Genomic DNA, 27,395 nt, shown 5'->3' with positions numbered 1-27,395 from the left:
GTTGGTCTGCTGTTGTGACGCCCGTGTAACGTGTTGATTGTGTTCAAGCTGTCAGGGGGAACAGAGCAGAAAAAAACAAAAACAAATCATGCAATAGTATTAAAACTGAGCACATCAAACATTTGTCGTTCCTCAGAGCCTGTGTGTAATGGTGCGTCACACACCGAGGAAGATGACGACGAAGAAGAGAAGGGGGAGAAGTTTCAGTTTGATGACAGCGATGACGGCGAACCTGCACAGGCGAGTCCGGACTGGAGCCCACACTCAACCCAGGACACGGTGATGCCAGGAACAAATGGAACAATGTGCACCGAGCACAAGGGTCAGAGCTCCTCAGCGAACCTCCAGGGCTGCTCAGGTAAGTGTAGAACTGAGGCTATTTGCATGGATTTAAATATGTTAATGAGGCCGGACATGGATTTTGATTACACTTTAATGTTCTTATCTTTTGTCACCAGACATGGAAGTCAGGGAGTCCCCAGAGGGGTAAGTAAAGAACAAAAAAAAAAAAGCTTTCCCATATATCCATGTTTTACCGTAAATGAAATGGCGTCTTTTAATAATATTAAATAAAAGGGATTTTAGATGGTGGCGGAAGAAGCAGCTTCACATCATTTACTTGAGTAAGAGTTGCTCTGTCTGAATAAAAACCAGCACTGGTCCTCAATCAGTGAAAATGATGTTATTGATTATAATAACTGATTTATTAATGTTAGCAGCTGGAGCTCATTTTAAATCCATCATAGGCTGTTTAAATATAATAATTATCCCTATTATATTTGAATTTAATTGTAGAAAATGTAAGGACATACAATCTTGTAGAGAACTCCTGGTATCCATAGGAGTAATAGGAATATTTCATAGGTTGAATTACTTGAAGTTCCTTGTGAATTTAACACTAGGGATCAATAAAGTTTGATTATTACAATATTTTTTGTATTCATAATTAGAATCTAAAAAGGAACTAGTAACTAAAGCTGTGAAATGATTGTAGTGGAGTAAAGGTAACAGAAATGGACAAAGCAGAAAACAAAAATGGTCTTTTGGCTGAACATTTGGGGTCATGGGTGGAAGAAAGAACTCGAGTCGTAGACTGATAAAATGTGACAAATTAACACTCTTGTTGCAGACGCTCCACCTCCTCTGATCTGGGAGCGACCGGCGAGTCCGAGAGCTACTGGAAGGCGAGTGGCGTTCATGAAGGTAAGGCAACACGAGCAGCAGCTCAACACGCCAAGCAGAGCTGGTCGTTGTCTGTCGCACACCAAACTGAGGATGTCCCTGTTGTTGGCTTTCGTTGGGGCAGCCCAGGCATCGCAGCGAGCCAAGGAGTGGCTCAGTGTGGTGTCAGAGCTCACGCTGAGGTTAAATTCAGGTACACACAGCCTGCCCCTAGTGTCAGCTGTGGCAGTAGAGCTTGTAGCCAACGCGAGATGTTCCACCCAGCTGTTAGTCATAGTTAGCTGTCCTCTGCTCCATATGGTTATAGTGTGTGTGTGTGTGTGTGTGTGTGTGCACAGATACTCTTCCTGTTCTGAGCTTCTTTGTGTATGATCACAAGACAAACTCATAAACATGAGCCAGTCAGCATCTGAACGGGCTGAACTTTGTGTGTTTCACAGGTTGTTAAATTGACAGTCTCGACAAGTCAGTGTGTGTGTGGGTGTGTGTGTGTGTGGGTGGGTGTGTGTGTGTAAAAACCTGTTCTTCAGAAGCTTTGTGTGCCATTAGTTTAAAGGCGGGTTCTTCCCTGTGGCAGTGACCATTGTTCGAGAATAAATCACTATTCTGCAGAAATCACACACAGCACATTCACTTTATGCCTCTTTTCAGCAAACTTAAGTGTGTGAGGGTTTTATTTTACAAAAAGGAACCACACCATGGAAACACAGAGCAAATTTGGGAGAAACCACCTGCAAACCTGGGCCCTGAATAACTTCCCACTAAAGGGACGGAACCTACACAACACACAATAACAACTGCAAATAAACACTAATGTTGTCTAAGTACAGAAGAAACCAATTTTAATATGCAAAAAAGGTTTGAAATTAAACCCATCAACTAAAAAAATACCGACTACCATCACTGAAATCCCCCTTTCTGCACTGCACTTGGTGCAACCTGAGCCCAGGTGAAGTTATTTAACGCTGGCCTCTGTCCAACCGTTTATTGTGATTGTCAGCTGCTCCCAGACCAGCAGAATGGTAGCTCCACACCAAGATCATTAGGCCACGTCAATATGACCTGCAAATAGCTGAATTAAAGTCAAATTAACAGAATTTACTGCATTGGGCATTTGACTTTTCCCAGTAAATAACAGGCTTTTAATGAAACTGGGATCCGCTTGGTCTTCATCATCACCTGCTTAGCACAGCAGGAATCTTCCTTTGTGAATGTGTCCACACCTTTCCATTGGTTTCACAAATTGTGAACACACACGCCATTCAAAGACCCAAAACTTTATTGGATTAACTGTGCAAACTAAAGGAAAACACATGTTCCCAGCTGATGGAAATTACCTGTAAAATGATGAAGCTCTAATCGGTGATCAGTTCCTTCTCATCCAAAGACGCTCCGCTGTGCTGCTGTTAGTCTGGATCGTGATGTTGATGAGAACTAAGTGGGCTAAATCAAAAACTCACAGTGTTTCAGATCTTCATTTAGATTTTTGGGGGGATATTTCCACCCATAGGTTTCATTTGGTTTCTTTTTATTTTCTGTATTTTCACTTCAGTTTTTTACAGTGTCCAGCTTTTTCTGATGCTTTTTTTTTTTCATTTTTGATTTAAAAAGAAAAAGGCGACCAAAGTATTATAACCACCTTTTACTTATAATACACTCTAGCACACGACTACCCACTATGACCTCGACACATAGTAGAATCATCACCTTTCTGACGGTTTCAAGATTGAATATGAATTAGTTAAGATGACTTCCATTCAGTTGCATGCTGTCACCATTAGATGGTGCTATCTGCACGTAAACACATTCACACATCGACCACTGCCTGTACAGGAGGAGACCACTTACTTTAAGCACACAGCTGCACCATCACGTTTGTTTAGGCCAGATTACTGTGATGCTCACACCCCCTCTATTACAGCAGCATGAACCCTGATTTTACTCTTAATTTCAGTTCTTTGTGTGCTAGGAAAAAAAAACAATAAAGGCATATTTAGGTCCCACTTCTCCACTTTGGACCGGTTGCAGCTACTCTGCGGTTTTGTTGCTTGTGGTAAGAACAGTAGCCACTGAAATACACCAATCAGTCTCGACATTAATAACACCGGGCTTTGTTACTTTGTAGGAAAGCCAGAAGATGGTCTGGACGAGACCAGCGGTGCAGTAAATGGGGTCCATCAACCCGATGCTGCTGAAGTAGAGGCTTCGTTTCCCGATCTTCCACAGACTGAACATCACACAGGCGGTGAAGAGGGATCAGCGGACCAGAACCCAGTGACCGGCCGTCCACACAGTGTGGTAAAAGACCCAGAGGTCATCTATGATGACGTGCCTGGTGAGAACCTCCACGCCCCAGTGGAAGGTCAGCGACTATTTAAAATATTCAGTTGCTTCAAAAATCAAAATCAATCAATATCAACGATCAGCTCTTATCATATGAACTTACAAAGGGGTTCTCTTCATCTGTGTGTGTCTTTGTCCAGATGTGGACGACATCTACGAGGACATCCAGAGACCGGACTGCTGTGGCTCCAACGGCTGGAGCTCCAGTGAGTTTGAGAGTTGCGATGAGCTGTCAGACAGTGAGATCGTTCCTCCAGCCAAAAACAGCAAGGTATTTGTAATGTGTACTTTAAGTCGTACAGTGACCAGAGTGCACAGTTCTTTGGTTATATTTTGTTTATTTCCTCATGACGACTTCAGACATGTGTTGCAGAATTGATGATGCTTTTGTCACATAATTGGCAAACTGGAAGTGATGTTCCACGTTTGCTTTGAGTGGTACTTTCATTTTTGATTTTTGTGCCAGACATATTTCAGTTTGTTGTTGGAGATACTAAAATAGATGCAAAATCCTTAATTAGGATTTGTTTGGGGAAATCTGAACCTAAGGTACCTTCTCGTCTCCAGTCCCTTTAACACGGACCTTCCATCTATCCACTATCTGTAATCGCTTATCCTGTTCAGGGCCGGGTACCACCCTGGATAGGTCTCCAGTCTATCTCCGAGCCAGCGGAGACAGACATACACAGATAGACAAACATTCACACTTACATTCTCTCTGTGTGGACCCCACCTCTCACCCAATGACAGCAGGGACAGGCTTTAGCCCCCCTACGACCCTGAACAGGATAAGCCGTTACAGATGGATGGGCTCGTGGGGATATTCACCCTGATCACTTTATTTGCAGCAGTCTACACTCTGTGTTCAATGAGCTGAGATCTACTGCATCAGCAAACAGCCCAGAATTTGGTCTTTTGACAGATTTTACAAGGTGCCAGATGCCAGCTTTCGGTCATCTCCTGAAAGCTGGTTATCTAATTTTCATTCTTGATACCTGACACTGGTTTGAGCAGCTATATAAACCTTAACCCACCTTAATAAAAGAAATCTGTACTTTCTCTTGAGTGAACATGTGGACATAACAGCATAGATCACAGGAGCACGCCTGCATAAAAAGCATCAAGATAAATAAAGGTCCCAGAACACTTCCCTGAGGGACCCCACACATTACCAATTTGGAACCAGGAATGGTGTCCAGCAGAGTTTTGCCACAGAACATGCCCATGTCAACCATTAACATACGATCTGTTAAATACGTTACGATACAAGTTTTAGCAGAATGAAGCTGATACAACATGTTGCCCTTCATTAATAATTGTTCGACATGAACTATTTAACAACATTTAAATAAAGAATAGAAAAGCTGATGGGTTTGGACAGAGGACACTGAGAGCCCCTTCAGGATCACGTGAGGTTTTGGTGGAATTTTCTTTAAACATTTACGCTGGTGACTTCAAATCTTCTGAATCTTGTGACCAGGAAAAAAAAAAAACCTAACAAAATAAACACCCATCAGTCCGTGAGTGCTGCCTGAAAAAAGTCCGCATTGGTCCAACCCCAGAATCAGCCGCAGCAGCTTTTTACAGTTAATGTACAATGTGAATGAAACCTGGTTTGGTGAAAAGAGGAAGCAGCTTATTTCTGGCAGCCGCTCGCTCTGTCAGCACTTCTGTCTTCTGCTTCTGTCACCATGTGCCCCCCCCCCCCGTTGGACTTTCCCCGCTCGGCTCGTGTGTGTATTTTGAAAAAGCTGTCAGGGTGGAGGGTCTTCCGAGGTGAATAGTACATAGTTTATCAGCTGGTTTCAATAGCCTTGATGAACTGGGTGTTTCTGTGAGGGTTTTAAAGAAGTGGTTTGCGCTTGTGGAGGTGATTCTCTCAGATGTGAGGTAGGTAGGAGTCGTGTCTTACAGTAACTAGAGCTGCAGATGAAAAAAACGTTACTCTGTGGTGGAATCTGGGAAACAGTTTCCTGTTTAATTCACTGTTGTTGTGCCTGTATCAGAGTTTAAAGAGAAGTGTTTTTCTTTACGGTGCTGGTTTCACATTATCAGTCCTGGGAGCAGACATTTGATTATTTGTTTATTTCGGTCAGTTTTTGGAGGAATTGGTAATGGATTGGATAAGTTTCATTGCGAGGTAGAATTCAGTTGGTTTATTGCCTATAGAGGAGAAGCTAAAGCAGGGTTTGCCCACTCTCTCTTTTTCGTTCTTTGAGTGGGATGAATCCTTCAACGTAGGTAAAAAATATTGAGGAGGATTCCTCACACGTGTTTGAACTTGGTGGGATGAACTTACAGGACAGTGCAAGCTAGAACAACCAGACTGTGAAATAGCTTTCACTGAAAATCTATTTCTACATAATAGGTGCAGTAACTACTATTACTTCCGTTTTAAATGGTGCAATAATGATCATTATTTCTGTTTACAAGCATATGTGTTTTTAATTATCATTAGTAATGTTTTCATTTTCCTATTCATTACTATTTTATTCACATTGTTTTACCTTGTGCCTCCATTTCGTTGTACTTGTACAGTGACAACCAAAAGAATCTGAATGTGAATCTCACGTTACTAACAGGGACTGTCCTCCTCCTTCATCGGCTTGGATTGCAGTGGTTGTCTGGCAGTGTGTAATCCAAATTGTCCTGTTTCTTGTCCTCAGTCATTAGTGATATGTCTTTCCAAATGTCTGTGTAGGCTGGAAACAGTTGTCATGTTTGCAGCGTCAGTTCCTTGTAGGCTTCATCATTCTGAAAGTGAGTTCAAATCATGGTGTGTATGAACCCTTCTCTAGTTTTTCCCTGTAGTGCACCAGGGCTGCAAACACATCACAAGTACAGCAGTTGTTTGCTGTCATAGTGTGTCCGAGGTAAAAGTCAAACTTTAAGCAGGCAACAGCGAAAAGTCATACATGTCCTGCAAATGAGGAAGTGAAAACTGTCAGAAAAGAAGAGTCCAAACACTAAAGCAGTCAAATGATTTAGTGCTTGTCTATTTTGGCACTTCTTTAATTTATGCCACCCAGTCTGCAAATTGACCTCAGGCAAATGGTTTGTATTTTTAATTGTCGATGCCCCGTCTGTCTCGTTTCTCTTCCTCTGCTGCCTGGTGTTGGACTGCCAGCTGGCTGCAGATGTGCTGAGGCTGAAGGAGCATTGTGCTGGGAAAAAGAGGGAGCTGGCGCCACATGTTGCTCAGATCAGACAGAGCTGTGACAATAAGGTAGGTCTGCCGGACAGGAATCACCCGACACTCCTCAACCAGAACCAAAGGACGATCTCAAAGGAGAAGCTGCCATCATCAGTAACGTGATGCAGATGCGAGTGGTTTTCGGTTTTATTAAGCAACTTTAGTTTCAGGTGTTGTCGCTTGCTATAAAGCGAGTTATACATCTGTACTACTTTCTTCTTCCAGGTGCAGCAGTTGATGAAAGCAGCGAGGAGCGGTACCAAGGATGGTTTAGAAAAGACAAAGTTAGCCATGATTCGGAAAGTGTCGTTCCTGACGAGGAAAGATTCGGCAGGTACAGATACAAACATGTTCACGGAAATCAGTAAAAGTCAGTAAAAGTGGTCGAATGGTTTCCACCACTATTCTCAAAAAGACAAATCCTAACCAAACATGGACGTGTCTGGAGTAAGAGGTTTTGCCAAATGCATTAATTTGAATATTCTGCACTTAAAATAACAATCAGAATTTATATTCTAAACGGCACAGGATGATTTGCAATGAAATCTGCATCTTCTTGTCTGCGTCCGAATAATGTGTTTGTGTTTGATGTCGCAGGGGAGGTGAAGGATGATGAAGGCTACATGAATGTGTCTGTGTGTGAGTTAAAGCACCCTCCACCACAACTCTGCCCCACGCCGGAGGGGCTCAGCAGTCTGCAGGTGTGTGTTTGTGCATCAGAGCGACCGTCTGTTGATTCGGGCAGCTGATGAAATTCATCCTGTAACTAAGCTCGGTATCTGCTGCATGGGAATTCCAGACTGTCCATTCCCTCCCCGCAGTTCACACATTTCTTTTCCCACTGAAGAGAGAACCAAAGCTTTATCTTAAACAGGCTTAGAGAAAGGATTTCCTTTTATAATTCTCCATGTTTTGTAAGTACAATATGTTTAATCCTCCACTTTTCTGGAAGGCTTTTCTTTGTAAAACATCTGCAGGGACTGTTGAATTCCATAGATGGTTCCATAGACATAAAGGACGGCGTCACTGATATTGAACTTAAATTTTTTAGGTCCAGTTCAGGTAGTTCATGTACATAAATGCCATTGAACTTCCGTCTGACTTCCCTATATTAAAATATGTGTCTGCTTTAGCTGAAAAACTCCTCCAGATGACATCACTTGGAGGAACCTTCAGTTCAGTTTATGACTATGGAGTTTGTGATCATGGTCAACCTTCTTTTCCAGAGCTCTTCCAGATGCCAACATCTGAACTCCCGATGATGGAAAACTCCTTTTGGGTGATGTCATCTGGAGTTTTTCAGCTAGAAGCAGTGAAACATTTTCATAATTGGTTAGGTTAATGGTTGTCTCTCTGTGTTGGTCCTGAGATAGACTGCAGACCTGTCCAGGTCTAGACTACGCCTCTCACACAACCACTGCTGAATATGAAGCAGGTGATCCAATCAGATTTTGGATCACCTGTCTGCATCCATTCGCTTATTAATAAAGGAAAACCAATGTCCAAGAACCCTGCTGTAACTCCTTAAACCTTTCAGCTCAAACAAATCGAGATTGGTTTCAGGTTTGTAGCATGCCAAGATGGTTGCTACCTAACGAGCTAATTGGTTTAAAAATGTATTGTTGAACTTATTACTTTGATATTATAGTGATTGGAGGTGTGTTTTTTCCAGATTAATGTGAATGTTTGTCACCACATCCCTCAGGTTGTCAGACGTCTCATTCTCAGCTCCATTGTGCAGAGCGAGAGCAGCTACCTGAACTCTCTCAGGAGAATCCTCCAGGTGAGTCTCACCTCTCCTCAGGTAACGGCGGTAGCACTGCCTGCCAATGCTAAAGAGCTTTGTTTCTATTGGACAGAGTAATAAAAACGGAAAGTAGTGTAAGTGTGTGTGAACTTGGTGGAAGCTCAAAGAAACCACAGATGTCCAGTGTGCCACGCTGACCTTTCCTATGTCTGTCAGGAGTACCAGAAGCCTTTGCTGGAGCCGCAGAACTGCATCCTTAACCCCAAGAAGGTGCGTCAGACTTTTTACCGCGTGCAGGAGATCCACCAGTGCCACTCAATGTTCCAAATCGCCCTTGCGTCACGCGTGGCCGAGTGGGATCACAGCGAGAAGATCGGAGACCTGTTTGTGGCCTCGGTGAGACCTTTTCCCTTTTTCCCCCCATCATTTATCCCCTTCTCGAGTCTCCTGACCGTATGGTCGTATGCAGAACATCAGTGATGATGTCTTTTAAAAAGCTTTCACACCTCACATGCCCATTTAAACCGTGGTTTCAGCCTCTGACGACGAAAGGGCCACGTAAAGAATGTGAGCATATATAAACAATAAACATTTGAGAGTGACCTGTAACAGCAGCATTAGATTTGTGCAGGGGGGCAGGACGGGTTTGTGAGCCGATTTGAGCTGTTGAGCTGAATTGTGTAACTACATTCAAGGCAGCAGCAGGAAATCTCACGCTTGTGACGATCAAAGCTGCTGGCGCTCACTGTAGACGGTGTGAATCCCACAAGCACAAAGTCAGACTGAGAGCAGATGACGTGGAACTTCATACTTAAAATAAAAGCACTGTGGCATCTGTAAAAGCTGAAGAAAAAAAACTCAAAAATTGATTTAAATGGGGATTTTAGTCACTGCCCCTTAGTTGGGCTTTCAACAGTTCAAACTAAAAAATTCTATAAATCACAGTTTTGGGTTGTGGCTACAAACTGCTCGAGCAGGCATTGAGCAGATTGAACATGTCATTATTAAATAAATGGCGACGATAAAAGGATCAACAGAATTTGGTTCAGTGCACAGTGCAGATCCACACGCTAACGAATAATATCATAGGTTCACTGGCATAGAGCTGTGAAATATGTAAATCACATGTTGTGCAAAGTTTGACTGTGACAGAGACAAACCTAACACCCAGAAGTGCCCTGTTGCAGATTCCTATTCAAAATGGTTGGTTTTGGTCGTCCTGCAATCTCAATTGCTCAAGAATTTAAGGAGTAAGGCCCATGATTTTTTTTTAAAATATTTTTACTGTTTTTGTCAATACCATAAAGCTGTCGATGAATTGCGTCTGTAATTTCTGATCCACTGTTGTTCAAAATCTAATAAGAATTCATCCGTGAGCCGCGCTGGTGCACTGCGTGACATGTTTCTACCTGAGACATGTGACTGTTTTCAAAATAAGAGCTCAGACGCCTGTTTGAAACGTATTTGATTAGTTACAAAGCCTTTGGAATTTCAGTTTTCCTCTTATATTTACCCCCAAGTGGCTCAGTCTGTGCTGCTTCCCAAGACTCCATGTACTTCTGTGGCTGCACCGTTTCGTCAGATTGAATATTGTAGACGTCTTGTGCATCATTCAACTTTGTTATCTTTGGTCACTGCAGGACTACTGGGTTCACCAGTTTGCCAGTGAGGTTAAAAATAGCTTCCCTGTCCCTAATCAGACAGTGTGCTCAAAAAAAGAGAACATGTGAGTTTTCAGTGAGTTTTCTGCAGAATTGTGTTTCATCCATGCACTTTTTCCTCCACAGTTCTCAAAGTCTATGGTGCTGAATGTGTACAGCGACTACATCAACAATTTCACCAACGCCATGGCACTGATCAAGAAGGCCTGCGTGTCTAAACCTGCTTTCCTGGACTTTCTGAAGGTGGTCACACTCTTTGCAATTTTGAGCCAGTGTTTGCTCAGTTTCAGTTTGACTGGTGGAACTGAAAGGCCAGTGCTTTTATTTTGACTGCACATTAAAAAAAAAGGAGTTTGGTTTGGGGTTTGATGCTTTTGCCCTGAATGTTTGAGCATCAGTTTTAACAGTAGCAATGATGCAAGCGAGCAAAAGAACAAACAGGGGCTTACAGGTAAACACAGTACACATATACAGGAAGACCCTGCAAGACACGAATAAATGAAATTCATTATGCAGCTGTTTTATGAGGTTAAGAGGGTTCTGCAACTTCCACTGCCTTTTCTCACTTTATAATATAAGTGAATGTCCGGAAGCCTTCTGCGTACAGTTTTTAGACACAAGCACAATATAATAAACAGTAGTAAAGTAGTGACATCATGGAAAGGTGAACTTTCAGTTCACCTGGAGATGCACACAGGCGTCTGACTCCAAAACAGAACAAATAGACTGTGTACAGTGTCCAAAAAAGGGTGAGTACTTTTTCCCAATTCTGGCTATTCAGCTGCCAAACATACTTAAATAATAACATTACATTATAGCACTTTTGATATATGAACTGCACCTTACAGATTCATTTACAGGTACCTCTTTAGAGGAAGTTCCACAGTCTTGGGTCCACGACCACAGAAATCACAACAAGGTTACTATGCAGTTTAAGTTGTGTAATGTAGGCAAAACCATACGAGAAAGAAGGAAAATAAGTATTTCATTTCATATTACAACCTCAGTAGCTGTGGAAATGACTGTCAGATATTACAGCATTTACATTTACCAAAATACAAAAAACATACAAAATGTTTTTACACCTCCCCAGGGGGTAAAACTGAAGTTCGACTCCATTTCCTTCAGTATCAAAGTTTGCCAGCTTTTGAACTTTTGGCTTCAAGCGTCTGTGTTCAGATGCTGTTTCCCATCGACAGAACGAACAGACGTTGTTAAACAGCAAAAGTCCAGGAGGACGAGAACCATAAGATAAACTGGTTCATTACTGTTTGCACTAATGGCAGCATTGTGCAGGGTGTTACCCGAAGAATCTGACATCACTTAGCTGTAGGGGGGCCACAGATCAGACTGTGATCAGGTGGTCCTGCAAAAGACGTTGTGGGCAGTGACTGGAGCAGATCCCAGGTGCAGGTTCAGAAATGTGGTATTCACCTGAAAATAACAATCGGGTCCTCTTTCAGTGGGGCTGTCCCATTGCCCCAAACAGACAGATCCAACACTATTGGTTATCTCTGCCTTTGAAGGCCTTTCTTATCTCTCCTCTTCTTCTTGTGAAACTACATCTGCAGATTAGTGCACAATAAATAATCTATCACTGGCAGTTGTACTGTAAATTAGGGGTGATGTAATGTTCTCATACATATGAGTTGTGCCTCCTCAAAACTCCTAATTTAATCTGTATATGAAATGTGATATAAAGACTGACCAACATCTACTCCCCCTGTGACTTTCAGAAGAAGCAGGCCTCCAGTCCAGACAGGATTACTCTGTACGGCCTCATGGTTAAACCAATCCAACGCTTCCCTCAGTTCATTCTGCTGCTGCAGGTGAGTGACTGACACACCTCTGAGCAGCATGTGCAGTAACCACATGCAGTTTAAGGTCATACTTTCAAATGAAACCTTCAGTTATTGTCATTATATTCTAACTCCGCTGTAACACAGTCAACCGGATTGTGCACACCTGTCGGTGGACTGCGTTTCCACGCGGTGCAGGTCTTCTTTTAAACGAAAAGCCGAACACAAACTCACACTGAAGTCACGCTGACTTGCATATCCCTGCTCATGAATCTTGTCAGCATTTTCAAACAGGAAATGGAAAGAAAAGCGCATTATGCAGTGTGCGGTCAAGTGTGCTCCCTCTGACACTCCGTGTCTCAACTGGAGTATTTGGTTGCTTTTCAAGGCTTGAATTGTGGCTGTGAAACTTTATGTTGGAGTTTCTGACATGGGGAAGTGAAAGGCAGACAGTCCTGTCTCTGCTGCAGTGCACTGTGGGTCGGTAAATTACCTCTAAATAAGGCAAATGTGCTCTGCAATACAGTAGGACCATTCTGTTCCTCTTAAAAGTTTTAGATGGGATTCAAATCAGAAACCCGTGTTTGTATGTGATGCAAGTCATTGTGCAGTGTGTGACACTGTGGTTAGTGGTGACATTTTGACGTTGCTGTTTTATCAGGACATGTTGAAGAACACTCCGAAGTCCCACGCTGACCGGCTGCCCCTGCAGCTGGCTCTCACCGAGCTGGAGACTCTGGCCGAGAAACTCAATGAACAGAAGCGTCTGGCTGATCAGGAGGCTGAGATCCAGCAGTTAGCGCACAGCATGGGGGAGCGCAACTTCAACAAGGTAACACTTTATCATACACTAGGTGAAAAACTCCTCCAGATGACATCACCCGAAGGAGTTTTTCATCATTAGGGGTTCAGATTATGTCATCTGGGGGAGCTCTGGAAAAGCAGGTCGACCATGATCACAAACTCCATAGTGTGAGCAACAAGATGACACAATCTGAAATGAAGGTTCCTCCAAGTGATGTCACCTGGAGGCATTTTTTTAGTTAGCAGTAGAGATATTTTGATATAGGGAAATCAATGGGAAAGTTCAATGATATTCATGTACATGTAACTACCCAAACTAGAACCAAAAGAAGCAAATTCAAATTAGTGAAGGTCTCCTTCATTATAATGCACTCCAGTGTAACTCCCACCACCCACTATGACATCACTAAATAACAGAGAGTAGAACCTTCTCTTGGTGCTAGAAACAAGTACACAGTACACATGCCTCTAGGAGCCGGGAATCTACTTAGTACATTTTCTAAAGCTTTTGTTGAGTTGAAGTGCATGATTTTGGCTGGATGACTCTCAGTGGAAAGAAATCAGCCTCTTGTCACTATAGTTACCAACTAAGATACTTTGTGCTGGTGAAAAAAGCTAGTGTGGCCTCTAACGTCCAGATAACTCGTCTGCAGCAGTAAAGCTTAATTTTGTCCATTTTTAGAACATCATCCCCCCCAAGGCTGTAATTTCTGAACCTCTTTGTGTTTCCAGCTGCTGAACTCGGAGCAGAAGCAACTGATTCACTGTGAGCTTCTGATTGAAAATGTTTATGGTGATAAAGGTCAAGTTCTCAAATCGAAGGAGAGAAAGATCTTTCTCCTCAACGACATCGTGATCTGTGCCAACGTCAACCTAAAGTAAGTAGTTGTTAGAACCTGAAAGAAGGTCCAGGATCAGGAGTCTAGAATCCTGGTGGGTCAAATAGATGGTCAGTGTAGCTAAGCATAGAAGGACTGGAAGGAGAGAAAAACTCTTTTTCTGTCATAAGTAAAAATGTCATGTAAAACAGCCTACGAGTGAGTCCTGATCTCACAGAACTCTTTGTTTGTCCACCAGAGGTCCCCCTGACATCAACAGCCTGGTTCCTGTTGGTCCTAAGTACACCGTGAAGTGGTGTGCACCTCTGCTGCAGACTCAAGTGGTGGAAGTGGGACAGGACAGCCTGCAGAGCATGGACCGTGTCAACTCGAGCAGACACCACAGCTCCACCTCCAGCATGAATGGTACATCCACCGCTCAGCATCAGACCTTTCACCACCCACTGTACACAGGGACACACAGCACATACAGAGAGGGTCTAGGACTGTCTACCATCTTGATTTGGCTCACAGTGAAAGCTTCCATGTACAGTGGCTTGTATTCATGACGTTTTCTACTTTTTGTCACGTTACAACCACAAACATAACTGTATTTTATGTCACAGACCAACACAAAATGGTATTTAATTGCATAATGAAAGGAAAACGTTTAATGGTTTTCAAATTTTATTTTAGGAATAAATATCTGAAAAGTGTGCTGTGCATTTGTATTCAGCTCCTCTGAATCAATTCTTTGTAAAACCACCTTTTTGCTGCAATTACAGCTGCAGGTCTTTTGTCTCTACCAGCTTTGCACATCTAGAGAATGAAACTTTTGCCCATTCTTCTTTGCAAAATAGCTCAAGCTCACTCAGATTGGATGGAGAACATCTGTGAACAGCTATTTTCAAGTCTTTCCACAGATTCTCACTCTGGACTTTGACTGGGTCACTAACACATGAATATGCTTTGATCTAAACCAGTCCATTGTAGCTCTGGCTGTATGTTTAGGGTCGTTGTCCTGCTGGAAGGTGAACCTCCTCCCCAGTCTCAAGTCTTTTGCAGACTAACAGTTTTGCTTCTAAGATTGTCCTGTATTTGGCTCCATCCATCTTCCCATCAACTCTGATCAGCTTCCCTGTCCCTGCTGAAGAAAAGCTTCTTCACAACATGATGCTGCCAACACCATGTTTCACGGTGTGGATGGTGTGTTCAGGGTGATGTGCAGTGGGAGGTTTCTGCCACACAGCATTTTGCATTTAGGCCAAAAAGTTCAATTTTAGTCTAATCTGACCTTCTTCCACATGTTTGCTGTGTCTTCTCATGACTTTCTTTCAGCAATGCCTTTCTTCTTACCACTCTTCCATAAAGGCCAGATTTGTTGAGTGAATGACTAATAGTTGTCCTGTGGACAGATTCTCCCAACTGGGCTGTGGAATTTGTAAAACAATTTGAAAGCCATTTATCATTTTCCTAAACACTTCACAATTATGTGCCAGTCTGTGTTGGTCCATCACATAAAATCCCAATAAAATACATTTACGTTTGTTGTTGTAACGTAGACAAAATGTTGAAAATTTCAAATTGTATGAATCGTTTTAGAGTTGTCCCAGCTTGTCGATAAATGGGTTAAATCAGAGTAGATTTGTGCAGCGTGGACGCTTCCGTTTAAAGAATTGTTGCTGTTAAGTGGATGTTGTTTAGATGTGAAGCCCAAACAGGAAGTAATTGTGATTCCCTGCGTTCCAGGTAAAATGTTCTTGGGTCCTCCCAAACTGTACCAAGAGCTGGAGGAGCTGCAGCACGACCTGGCTGTGGTGGAGGAGGTCTCGCTGCTGATAGGCACTCTCAATGGAACCTACCAGGTACCGTCACTTTATACACAAAGGGGGTTCTGTTCCAATCGGAATGCAATGGCTGCACTTTTTAATTTGAAGAAGCACTAAATCATGCTTGATCAGGCTTCTCTCATTCTGAACTCTCACAGCAGCCAAATGATTAAATCTAAACAAATTAAAATCGTTTGGTGCTTGGGATAAAATTACTTTATATGCAGAACATTTACCATTTTGTGTGTTTGGGAAAAAAAAGTGCTGGATCTCCCACAACGCCCTCCAGCTAAATTAAAAGAAAGCAATGTTTTGGTCCTCCGTAGTCAGAGGTACTAAAACATCGTGTTTTTTGTCTGGAAAGGTGAAATCCACAGCCTCAAACCTGGGTGTTCGATTGACATTTACCAAAAAGTCAACTGGTGACTATCTTTCAGGTCACGTTTTATCTCTCACAGCCTGATCTTGAGAAGATCACACATGCTTTTCTATCATCTAGGTTATATTACTGCAATTCACTGTATGCAGGCTTAAATAACACCAAGTCACGCAGAGTTAAGGGACTTTACATTATAACGTCAAGACCTTAGAGAATTGGAAGGAAACACAACAAATCGCCCCTGAGCAAGCGATACTCTTTTTAATGGAAAACACACTAATTGAAGTTTAGGGCCTAGAAATGAATCTTAGGTTTAGCTATAAACATATCTACTGAGTCCGATTGCCTCATGTCAGCAGGGAGGTTATTCCAGAGGAAAAGGGCATGAAAGGAAAATGCCCTGTAGCCAGCTGACTTCTTTTTAAATCTGGGGACAGACATGAGCCCTGCACATTGGGGTGGAACACGAGGTTTAAGATGATCAGACAAGAAAGAAGGAGCACTTCCATTTCAGCTTTCAAAGGTCCCCGGAAACACCTTAAAGTCTGCTCTGACATGAATAGGGGGCCAATGAAGGGAAGATAAAATTGGTGTAATATGGTGGAATTTTCCGGATTTAGGTAAAATGATAGCTGCTGAATTCTACAGCATTTGAAGACCTGTAAAACTAAGTTGTGCAAGGCCTGAAATTTACTATAGTACCAACAATGGTGTGTGTATAATTTGGCCGGTGAGGTACTTCCTGAGGGACATATGTAACGTTGGAAAATGCTGATGTAATATTACTATGAGAAACACACTGTGTTCTTTCAGATAAGGAGGAATTTATTAGGGTTGTTGCGCCTTTGTTATTATGTTTTTGGTTTTATTTGCTTACTTCTACGTTTACTTTTTACACTTTTATTCATTTGTTATTGTATTCAGTTTTTCTCAAACTAACTGATTAGATTTTGCATGTCAAGGTCACTTCATGTCCATCGTATTCTCATTAATTCGATATCTCAGAAACGCCAGGTGAGAATTTCACTATATGTGGCCTAACGACTCAAGAAACACATAAGGATGAACTGATTAGACTATGAGTGTACAGACATGCATGTACAAGTGCAAGTTGACTGGTTGGCAGAAGCATTCAACCATGAAGCAGTAATTCTAGTTAAATCTTATTTTATGTGTGTCTTTTCTTTATAGGTGGCATATACATAACTTTATGTCCTTTTTCTGAAAAGTTTTTTTTTTAACCTTATGTTACATAAAACAGTTTATCTGCTTTTAATCATTTAAGACTTTCTAGTAAAAATGTTAAAGAACCACAAATTACACTCCTCCTTCTTCCTTATTTAAAAAGTCCAGAGTCTATTTTAGTCAGTGAAGCACCTGTTTATTCCGCTTTCTCATTCAAAAAAGCAATAAGAAAAAGAGACCCAATCCAAATGTGGTTGTTTTACGTGGGCGTCAGAGAAGCAGGTGTTTTCCAGGTTTCATCTTGAAACGGGTGCATGCAAACTCTTCACGGAAAAACTTTTGAAACGGAAAATTTAAGTAATTTGTGAGAATTTAAAAAAGAAGTTCTGTTAATTGTCGAATGCATAGACTCACCTAGTGTTAAAAGAGATTTTTGGAAGGTCATGATCGAATTCCTTCAAATATCGAAACACTCAGTCAGAGGCAGGTGTCACTGCAAAAACGGAATCATATACAGTTACTACAGGCCAATATCAGAATCCAGCAGCACCTTCATTATAGAAAACTAGTATCAAACTATTCTGGACAGAATTTACTTGTCCAAAAAGACAAATTCTATCAGATATGGCATCAATTAATTGAATTTATATCCCAGATGTGAGCAGACTTTATATGACTTCACCACTGTCTCTATCCCCTACACAAGCTTTGAAACATCCCAACTGTTTCTTAATTTTCTTTTTATTAGGTAAAGGCTCCTTCCATACAGAGCAAAACGTGTTACTTTATTTTTATCACACCTTTTCGGTACAGTGTGATGTTCCAAAGTAATGTAAAGCTCTGCTCAGGTGTTAAACTCCACATGTCCATCAGACATCACAGCACAGCTTTTTGACTCTAACTGGTTCCTTCTTCCTTTTTTTCCTCCCGTATCCCAGAATCTAAACACCACGGTGTCTCAGGACTGGTGTCTGGCTCTGCACAGACTCATCCGCCTGAAGGAGGAGGAGATCCAGAACGCCAACAAGTGCCGCCTGCGTCTGTCCGTACCAGGCAAACCTGACAAGTGAGTTCCGCTATGGTCAGGTTTCAACAGGTAGACGTGTGGCGTTACTAGACACGTGGTTTCATGGCTGCTCTGCTTTTGCTGCCAGGTGTGGTCGTCCTGTGAGCATCATGGTGGTCTTCAACACTCCCAGCCCCGTCAGTAAGATCACGTGGGTGAACCGGCTCCACCTCGCCAAGATGGCTCAGAGTGAGTTCTGCAACTTCATCCATCCATCCATCCATTATCTGAAACCGTTGAGGGCAGGGGTCCACCCGGGACAGGTCTCCAGTCTCTGTCCGGGCCAACACAGAGAGACACACACAGATAGACAAACATTCACACTCACATTCACACCTACGGGCAACTGTGGGAGGAAACCAGAGGAAAGCAAGCACAGAGAGAACATGCAAACTCCACACAGAAAGGCTGCAGCTGGGCCACGGACTCGAACCGGGGACCCTGTAGATGTGAGGCAACAGCACTAAGCACTCCTCCACCATACTTCCCAGTCTGAACTCAATCAGTGGAAAATAATGGAGAAATTAATAAACACTTTTGTCATATTTAGAAGAGGTTTTTTTGTTCAAATTGTAAATGAGCTGTTTTAACACAGTTTCTTCCTGTTATGCGAAACACACTTTATTGTTAGAGCCACTGACAGAATTTAGACGAGAGGACACTGATATGGACATGTGTATGTGTCACATACGCTGTGTTCCAGGTTTTCCAGCTGCTACAACACTGAAGCTGCATCATTTGCATAAAAAAGAGAAATTAAAATATGCAGCTCATTTGTGCAAAACTGCACAGCTGGTTTATTTAATTCCTTCTTTTTTGTCCTCGGCTTTACTTGTAATTTTATATATGTGACAGTGATATTTGTTCTTTTAGGTAACACCTGTGTGTCTGTGTGTGTGTGTGTGTGTGTGTGTGTGTGTGTGTGTTTGCACTCAGAACAGGAAAACACTCCGGGGTGGGAATGTCCTGAAGAAGATGGGAAGACAAAAGCTCAGTTTAGCTGTCCACTGCTAAGCTGCAAGCTTCCTGTTCTCTCACCAAGAACACACACACTGAAGGCAAGAGCTGCTGCTGGTTGCTGGTACAAAGATTCCAGAAGACGGTTTATTGGTTCGGCTTTCAACGTTTTAATATTGCTTGCCGTTCACCAAGCAGCCGTATGCTCTGGTTGTCTCCTAGCCAAACGCTGTGTCCTCTGAATAACCGTGCTTCCAACTGAGGCCGCAGCATTTCAACGTGAAAATGATTTTTGGGAAAACAAACCGTAAAAAAAGCATTACAACATGATGAAATTCAAACCGCCACAAACCTTGAAAAGCCTTTTTCATGAATGTGTGTTTTTTTTTTTCTCGCTCTCCCAGACCAGTGTGTGTTTTGGCAGAGTTTTCTGATCCTCTCCCAAGACTGTGTGATGCTGGGGGTTGTGTTTCAATACATGTTGTAATGTCTTATTCATCAGTAAACAAATGTATAAATAAATTAATACATGTATAAATATAAGTTACAATAAATATGGAAATAGACATTGCGATTTAAAAAATAGATTACATTTAAATATATACTACAAAAACTATCAATACTATTAAATATACATGGTTGTTAAAGCTAAAGTGTATTTTCAGCTGTTTTATTAGTATTCGTTCTTTTTTATAAACTAAACATTAATTTTAGCATGTACAGTATTTACAAACCCTATTTTTCGAAAAGTTGGGACGCTGTGTAAAATGTCAATAGAAATTAATGCCTATTTATGATTGGAAATGGTAGAAAGCCTGAAGGTTGTTTTTTTTTTTTTTTTTATATATTTGCTGGTTTTGAATTTGAAGGCACCATTTTATCCTTCGTACGGTCACTGTAGCATTTACTTCCCATCTCTTTGTCTCATCTTTTGTCTTTCAAACAGCAAAACGCTGTTTAACACGAGAAGTCACTTAGCGTTTTGTGATCACAATAATGCAAAGCCGATGGTTGAAATAATGGTGTCCACACCGTATTTAATCCCTTTAAGTTGTCCAAAGCAAATGAAACTGTCTCTGTCTGTGCAGCTCGAGGCAGCTCTTCACAGTCCGTTTCAGTCCAGTCTGCTGGGTTTCTGCACTGCCAGCATGTCTTTACCGCAGGGATACCTCTGGGTGAGTACTTTTCTTTTATCTGTTCACTTTTATATGTACTACGCCTAACAACGGATTTGTGTCATGTCTGGATCCCGTTTTGTTCCCTTGGTGTTCAGGTGGCTGGTGGAGGAGGCAACTCCAACCACGGCCAAGTGGAGATCTTCTCCCTCAACCGGGCCACTCCTCGTCTGGTGAAAACTCTCCCTGTGAGGTCCTCAGTCCTCTGTCTGGAGTATGTGAAGGAGCCATGTCCCAGCACAGAGGGGAAGGAGGCTGAGAAGCCCCAGAGTGTTGCCAAGATGGGGAACATCATCTGTGCTGGGCTGCAGGACGGCAGGTCGGTCTGCAGACACAAACTGAGTGTTGGTGTCTGTTGGTGTAGAGTCAGGCTAGTTGTGTCCTCCTGCTTCCAGTCGTTATGCTACGCTAGGCTAACCAGATCCTGATTCCAGAGATCCATCTGAAGTGTCCATTTGATGTGTCCACTGTAAAGTGACTGTAAAGTGTCTCCTTGTCTTAACAGCATCCACGTGTACAGCAGTGTGAACACAGCTGTTCAGAGCCTGTTGACCATGGTGAACCCTGACAGCTGTCCGGTCCGCTGCCTCAGACACTCACTGTCCTTCCTCTTTGCCGGACTGGCCAACGGCAAAGTAGCTGTGTATCCGAGGAAGACTGGAGGTTGGCGCTCGCTGAAACGACACTGCTCCTGTAAGTACGTGAGCGTAGAGATCTTAATAGGCACTAAACCACAGACCGTTCTCACTCGCAGAGAGACTGTGGAACCCGGACTCCTGCAAGATGGTGTCTCTGGGCTCTGAGCCGGTCCGCACTCTGCTGACTCTAGAAGACACTGTATGGGCCAGCTGTGCCAACCAAGTCACTGTCATCCAAGGATCCAGCCTCCACATACAGGTACACAGTAAAGTACACTGACCCTCTCACACTTTCCCACTTTACCATTTGGTACCTTTTGAAATACACTGTATCTCACATCTGCTTGTGGGCCGGGAAGGGGGGGGGGTGCTAAAAAAAAAGCTGTGGGGCACCGGTCTGCTATGCTCCTGTTGCCAAGTTTTGCCTTTAAAAACATACCAGTGCTTCACATATAATCAAATGACTACTGCGTTACATTCAACACCCTGTGCCAGAAACTCATCGCTGCTGCCTCACGGCGCAGGACTGCTGTCCTAGTTTTCCACAGAAGCTGAAAATTAATGTAGCTTAACTAAAATAAATTCATTTCATTTTGCCAAGTGAAATATTTATATCCTTGTTCCAGCAGCGATCAGCTTGGGGAACAGCGAATGTTTCCCGCGGTCTGCCATCGTAAGCTGTTAGCTGAAATTCCTCGCCCTGATGGTCCTGTGTCAGGCATCAGGTGAAGATGGTGGGTGTCTGTGCCTCATTCACAGAGCCCAGGGACTTATGAGCTTGACTGACAGATGAGTGTGTCTTTCTGGGGATCACAGGCTGCCAGAGGCAGTGCGTCTCCTCTCTGATTACCTCAGCTCAGTCTCTGTGGGGAAGGCTAGAAAATTGAATTGAGGAACATGTCATTTCATTCTTTCTCTGGTGTATGTGTGAGTGCTTGTACTTTTGTTGAGTGTGTGTGTGTGTGTGTGTGTGTGTGTGACCTCTAATTTTGCCCTGGAATGTGAATATTCTCTTGAGGGAAAAGCTGTTCTCTCATTCACAGTTCAGGCTTGTAAATGAAATGAGAGAAATGAGAGGGGTTCAGCAAATTTGCCAAGATTTCGATGTTTTGCTTTAGAAATTCACACAGTGGCCAAACTGGGCAGAAATGTCAGTTGAAACAGTGGTTGTTTCAGTAATCTACATTATGTGAAATGTTTTTCAGTCACCTTCCTCTTGACTGGCACAAAACATTGTGCCATCACGGCCAAATGCATAAAACAACAACCTTGTACTTAAAAGACACTCAAATGCCACAATTTCACTTTTTTTGCTTCTACATTTGAACCTTCTTCCATTTCTTAACTGGCTTTCGCATGTGTTGCTTTCACAATTTACAGCTGTTAATGACGGGGATGAAAAATCCCATATTTTCATTCGGCTGAGAGTTTCAGTATTTTAGGACTTAATGAATGTCCATGACTGGACCGTCCCTCCTCCGTAATCCCCTGCACTGACGTAAAACCATGCAGCCTCTCTGGACCCCTGTTACAATGCTGTATTGGTACAATGCTAAATGGTCTGATTATGTAGCACTTTGCAGACTGTGACTCTCTGTCTCTGCGCCTCAGAGCTTTGAAGCACACTCGGATCCAGGAGTCACTGTTAGCCACATGGTTCGTTCAGGTGGGGGGGTTTGGATGGCCTTCACTCAGGGCTCCTCCCTTCACCTGTTCCACACCGAGACCTTGGAACAACTGCAGGAAGTCAACATCTCCACCCGCACCACCCATCTAACACCAGGCAAGCTCAGACACGACATCAACAGTCAAAATCATGATGAATACGCAGAGTCTCAAAGTACAATGTGTGGATGTCTGTATCCAGGTCAGGTTTGTGTGACCAGCTTGCTGATCTCTCAGGGTCTGATGTGGGTGGGGACCAGTCAGGGCATCATCCTCACCTTCCCCGTACCAACGCTGGAGGGCATCCCCAAGATCACAGGTCAGTGCCGTGCACAGCCGCCGTCCTACTTACAGTACCAATGACTGCAGCATGTTCTCTGTGACTAAAGCTGTGGAGACGCCCATACACACACACACACACACACACACACACACGCACAGCAGGAGCTCGTTGTGCCTCGAAGGTTGTCCATGCAACAGCATAGCAGCATGAAATCATGAGCACATGATATGCTGGAATACCACCACTGAACTCCATCAGCAGCCGTACCAAAGCAATGCCACGATCCTCACTGCGTATTTCTACACACTGAACACTGCATCATGAATCCATTATGAGTCCATATTGTGAGAGGCCAGATCCTGAAGCCACTTTCCATCACTACACATCTGCTTGTTATAGTGTGTTTTCTAAATAGCCCATCTGTGTACTTTAGTAAAACTCTCCTGTTTTCACAGATTTTTTTATGATATGTCACAAATCTAATATTTAGTCTAGAGTCACTTTTTTTTCGTTAGAGTAAATTAGATTAGAAACTGTTTTAAATTTTTTGCCACATCCTTTGTTTGCTTTACCAAAATGGTCAAATCATTGCATTTTTGTCCAGTCCAGAAACATTTTGGAAGGTTTGACCCAATGTGAGAGTAGTCACTACTTTTTTCTTCCTTCCTGTCCTTATAGGACATGAGCTGCACTCCGTTACTTTTCGGCATTAGTTCACGGTGCATTATGGCCAAAGATAAAGCTCTACTGCTTGATTTTAGCATAGTTCAGTTATTATTGTAAAGTTTATGACATTTGAGCTAATAAACTAAACTCACCTAAATTAGAACGGAATCAAAGCTTTATATATTTAGTAGTTGGCACTTTTGCACTTGTCCAACACTGTAAAAACTGTGTTAATCCTTCACACGCAACATGTGAGACAACATGGGTTAATTCAGAACCGTCCTACCCCTCAGGTAAAGGGATGACATCTCTTAACGCCCACTGTGGTCCGGTGGACTTCCTGGTGGCGACCTCAAGCACCTTGGCCTCCGACCTGCTCAGACGGGACTCCATCTTCAACGGCAGCGAGGAGGGTGCAAACGCAGAAGATGGGGGAGGCAAACGTGACACGGAGGTACAAGAAGTGGGGAGGAGGGTGGAGCAGGACGTACCTCGACTGAGGGAGGAGAAACCCAAGCGTCTACTGCTGCAGTACCGCCTCCACTCCACCTGCCAGCTGCCAGGGAAGCTGCTGACAGCCCAGCCCGAACATGGGGGCCCCAGGTCCCCCTCGGACTTCCTGGAGCACAGCCCGGAGGACGGCTCCATCTACGAAGTGAGCGAGGACCCAGACGTGTGGGTGAGGGGGCAGCCTGTGGAGGTTGGGAAGGAGGGGGAGGTCAGGCGCAACAGAGTGACCTCCGCAGCCGTGTTCTCTGGAGGCAGAGGATACCGCAGGATCGGACAGACGGCCTCGGCAGACGCCTGCTCAGACTCCAGCGAAAACACGCTGATGGTCTGGCAGCTTCCTCTGATTTTCAGCCAGTGATGGACGCGCATGTCTCCTGCCTGACTCTAGCTACAAATGTGGACCCCAACACCAGTTTACTTCTAGACATTTCAACTGGACTCAGCAGGAGTCCAATCAAAAGGAGCCAAGGAAACTTCCCTAGCAACTATTTGATATGTTTCCTTGGTTTTCTGCTTCATTTTCGTAGTTTGGTTATGACGGGAGAACGGCACGAGCAGGTACAGCTACCTCCATTAATGTTGGAAACCCCCAACAGCCAGATGTGATCATACACCATGACATTAAACTATATATCAGCTTTTCTTATTATTATTGAAGTTTGCGTTGCTGCCTGTTGCATCACACCAAACTCTCAGAGCTGGCTTTGCTGAGGCTTTGTACCTGCTTTTCAGCACAGATTTGACACATCCACTTATCAGGGTGCACATGCATTTTAAAGGAACTCTGCAAAATGTCAGCATTTCCTTTTGTCTGTGTTTTTTCGCTTTTTGTAAAATGAAGTGTGGAACAGCTCAGCACCTCATTCACTGTAGATCAAATGTTTTGGTTCTGATGTTTTGGCCAAAACGTTAGAACCACCTCTTCTTATAATGCACTTCAATACAACTCCACTTCCCACTTTGACCTCAATAATAAGCACAGAGTTGATAATATAATAAGCACAGAGTAGAATTATTTCTGAAATGAAAACCTTGTAAAATGATTGGATTGCATTAGATTGTGCAGCTGGTTTAAAGGTGTTTGTAGATGCGTCTAAAACTGAAGACAGAGCCCTGCGTCTGGTCTCCCAGTAAATCTGCTCAATGCAGATTTTATTTTTTTTTTAATTGCTTTCAGTGAAGAACAAAATATTGTGTGATTTGCTTTCCATGCACATTTACAGTAAGGATAAGATGTATTTTATATTTCAGAGCTTTCCGCGGTTCCTCCACACTGCAGAAAAACCTTTTACCTTGTCGGAGTTAAAAGTTTAAATACTTATTATATCTGGGTTTACATGAACAAAATGGAATGTATTGAAAAGCACTCAACAAAAAGACAAAAGTAATACATAAAAACATGTAACATGTACGTGAACTGAGTCATTCTAGAAAATGCTTCACTTAAATCCATGTTTTACACAGATTAACAGTTAGTATTCATGTGCATGTCATTTACACTTTGAGCTTTGGCACCTTAACATTTCCTTTTTCATGCTCATGTGTTTACTTTTTAGTGATATAAAGCAATAATGGTACTTAAAGGGATGATATGAAAGGTTCTTATTTCTGATGCAGAACACTGTTTGGCTGCTGCCGCTGTGTCGCTGCAGTGAAAACATTTCAGGACCATAGTGAAGCAAATCAATCTGAAAAAAACAGTTTGCCGTGATAGATCAGAATGAAGTTGTAATTTTTTTTTTTTTAAGAAACTATTGTCCACATTTGTTGCACATCTACAAAGGTGATACAGGTGACAGGTTGTACAAATTTGTGTTTGTATCAAATTTTAAATTTGGGGGCCTGGAGGTTCAGTGGTAAAGTATTGGGTTGGGATGCAGAAGGCCGCAGGCTCGAATCCCACCCCACCCGCCGTGGCCCTGCCCAGCCACCAAGGGCCACCCTGGTGCCGGTCCCAAGTCCGGATAAAAAAAAATAATTAAATGGGAGGGTTTGCTGCAGGAAGGACGTCCAGCGTAAAAACTCACGCCAAATTTTTCGCTGTGGTAACAAGCCGAAAGCTGTTGGATCTTTGTTGAAATGTATTTATATTTAACAAATTGTTTGCATTTTAAAAGTGAGTTTGTGAATATCGATGGCAGCATTTTATTTGTTATACTTTATACAGTACAACACTGTTAAGTTTGTTTACAAATTGTACTATTACTACATGTTGTACGTCAATCTTTTTCAGTGTGTTTTTGTGCAACATATGCAAACAAGTTTAGCATATAGGAGAAAATCAACAAATGATACGGATATTTTAACTCGGTGACATTGTTCGTGTGGTACTGGACAGGTTGTAAAAGTGCTGTAGAAAACCTGTTTCTTCACCTTCACACTGCAGCTGTGATGGGATCAGCTGATCTCAGTATTCACTGCTGCAGTTTACACTGGCACTTTTAAATAAAACTAATTAGAAATGTACGATTTTGTGGTAGTTTTTCATTTTGTGGATCTGAGTGCATGATTGAAAAAATGTTCACATCTGAATATTTAGTTGCATTGTACATTAGCCACAGTGGAGTCATAGCTGCAGTCCTGTGCATTTTATTTTCTACTTCTTTTAGCTCACAAAGCTGAAAGATCTGACCGTGTTCTTTATCACCAACATAACATCCCGTTTCTTTTCCTTTTGGACTGATAATATTTCACATATTTACAGTTTTCTGTACCAAAATGCGTCTTAAATAAGTCATACAGTCTAAGTTTTGGCTCATTGCAAATTTCAATGGTCCAACTGACAAACACTTTCCTTTATCAAACTAATATTAACTCTTTTTGAACCAATGCTTCTTCACATCCTGTTAATGTTGTGGGTGATCAGTGTCCTCTTCGTTTTTAAACATTAACCTTAATGACAGGCTATTTGCCATAATCATGGATCATTTTAAAATGCTGCTTTTTACAGGGGCTTTGTACAATGAAATATGAAAATGACTGAAGAGGAGCAATAAACTTTTATCTTAAGGAGAAAATGCATGTTCCAGCAGTAACAGGTAGAGAGGACCTACTGTATATAACTCCAGTGTGAATGACACTAATGCAACCTAGAAATTATACGAATCCAGTGTGGAACCCACATTGTACAATAAATTACACAAATGATTTAATAAAATACAATCACTTAACCACCATCGCACATTATAAATCCTTCTGTATGTGTTTAGTTTTCCTAGGCCATCTTACCTTCACTGCTCGGTGGCTCAGGGCCTACTCCAGCACAGAAACATACAACGCAAAACACAAAGTCTCGCCCTGGAGGCGGAGTGACGGAGCTCTGTAAACGTTCTAAGTCTCCAAATCAAACACGTCTTTTGTCTTTTCCCTTTGTTAAGCATCACAAACCGTGAGTCAGCTTATAAAAGGTTTTCGAAAAATCGTATCCAGAGATACTGACACATTCAAGCAATTTATATCTATAGGCTTTAATTTAAAAAATTAATTGTAAAGTCA

The 27,395-nt window shown here is 42.5% G+C and overlaps 1 protein-coding gene across 6 annotated transcripts in view; it reads left to right on the top strand.

Annotated features, from left to right (window-relative positions):
• Positions 1-26,366, top strand: part of LOC137140221 (rho guanine nucleotide exchange factor 10-like protein) — a 30,304-nt gene extending 3,938 nt beyond the window's left edge. For 2 of the 6 annotated variants that reach the window (XM_067528423.1, XM_067528424.1), the window contains exons 3-27: positions 137-358; positions 459-486; positions 1,130-1,203; positions 3,308-3,544; positions 3,666-3,796; positions 6,653-6,751; positions 6,944-7,052; positions 7,316-7,419; positions 8,424-8,501; positions 8,682-8,861; positions 10,253-10,369; positions 11,863-11,955; positions 12,587-12,757; positions 13,462-13,607; positions 13,807-13,973; positions 15,297-15,412; positions 17,879-18,006; positions 18,095-18,195; positions 18,943-19,064; positions 20,052-20,138; positions 20,237-20,457; positions 20,644-20,801; positions 20,893-21,035; positions 22,388-22,760; positions 23,684-26,366. In XM_067528423.1, coding sequence (XP_067384524.1) covers positions 137-358; positions 459-486; positions 1,130-1,203; positions 3,308-3,544; positions 3,666-3,796; positions 6,653-6,751; positions 6,944-7,052; positions 7,316-7,419; positions 8,424-8,501; positions 8,682-8,861; positions 10,253-10,369; positions 11,863-11,955; positions 12,587-12,757; positions 13,462-13,607; positions 13,807-13,973; positions 15,297-15,412; positions 17,879-18,006; positions 18,095-18,195; positions 18,943-19,064; positions 20,052-20,138; positions 20,237-20,457; positions 20,644-20,801; positions 20,893-21,035; positions 22,388-22,760; positions 23,684-24,258 — 3,980 coding nt within the window. In that variant the 3' untranslated portion in view covers positions 24,259-26,366. The other 4 variants (XM_067528425.1, XM_067528426.1, XM_067528428.1 and 1 more) reach the window with 4 other exon arrangements.
• The last annotated feature ends 1,029 nt before the right edge of the window (positions 26,367-27,395 follow it).

Source organism: Channa argus, chromosome 13 (genome assembly GCF_033026475.1).
Source record: "Channa argus isolate prfri chromosome 13, Channa argus male v1.0, whole genome shotgun sequence".
NCBI classification, from domain to species: domain Eukaryota; kingdom Metazoa; phylum Chordata; class Actinopteri; order Anabantiformes; family Channidae; genus Channa; species Channa argus.
Note: the sequence above shows the minus strand (reverse complement) of the source record. Positions and strands in the feature narration are given on the sequence as shown.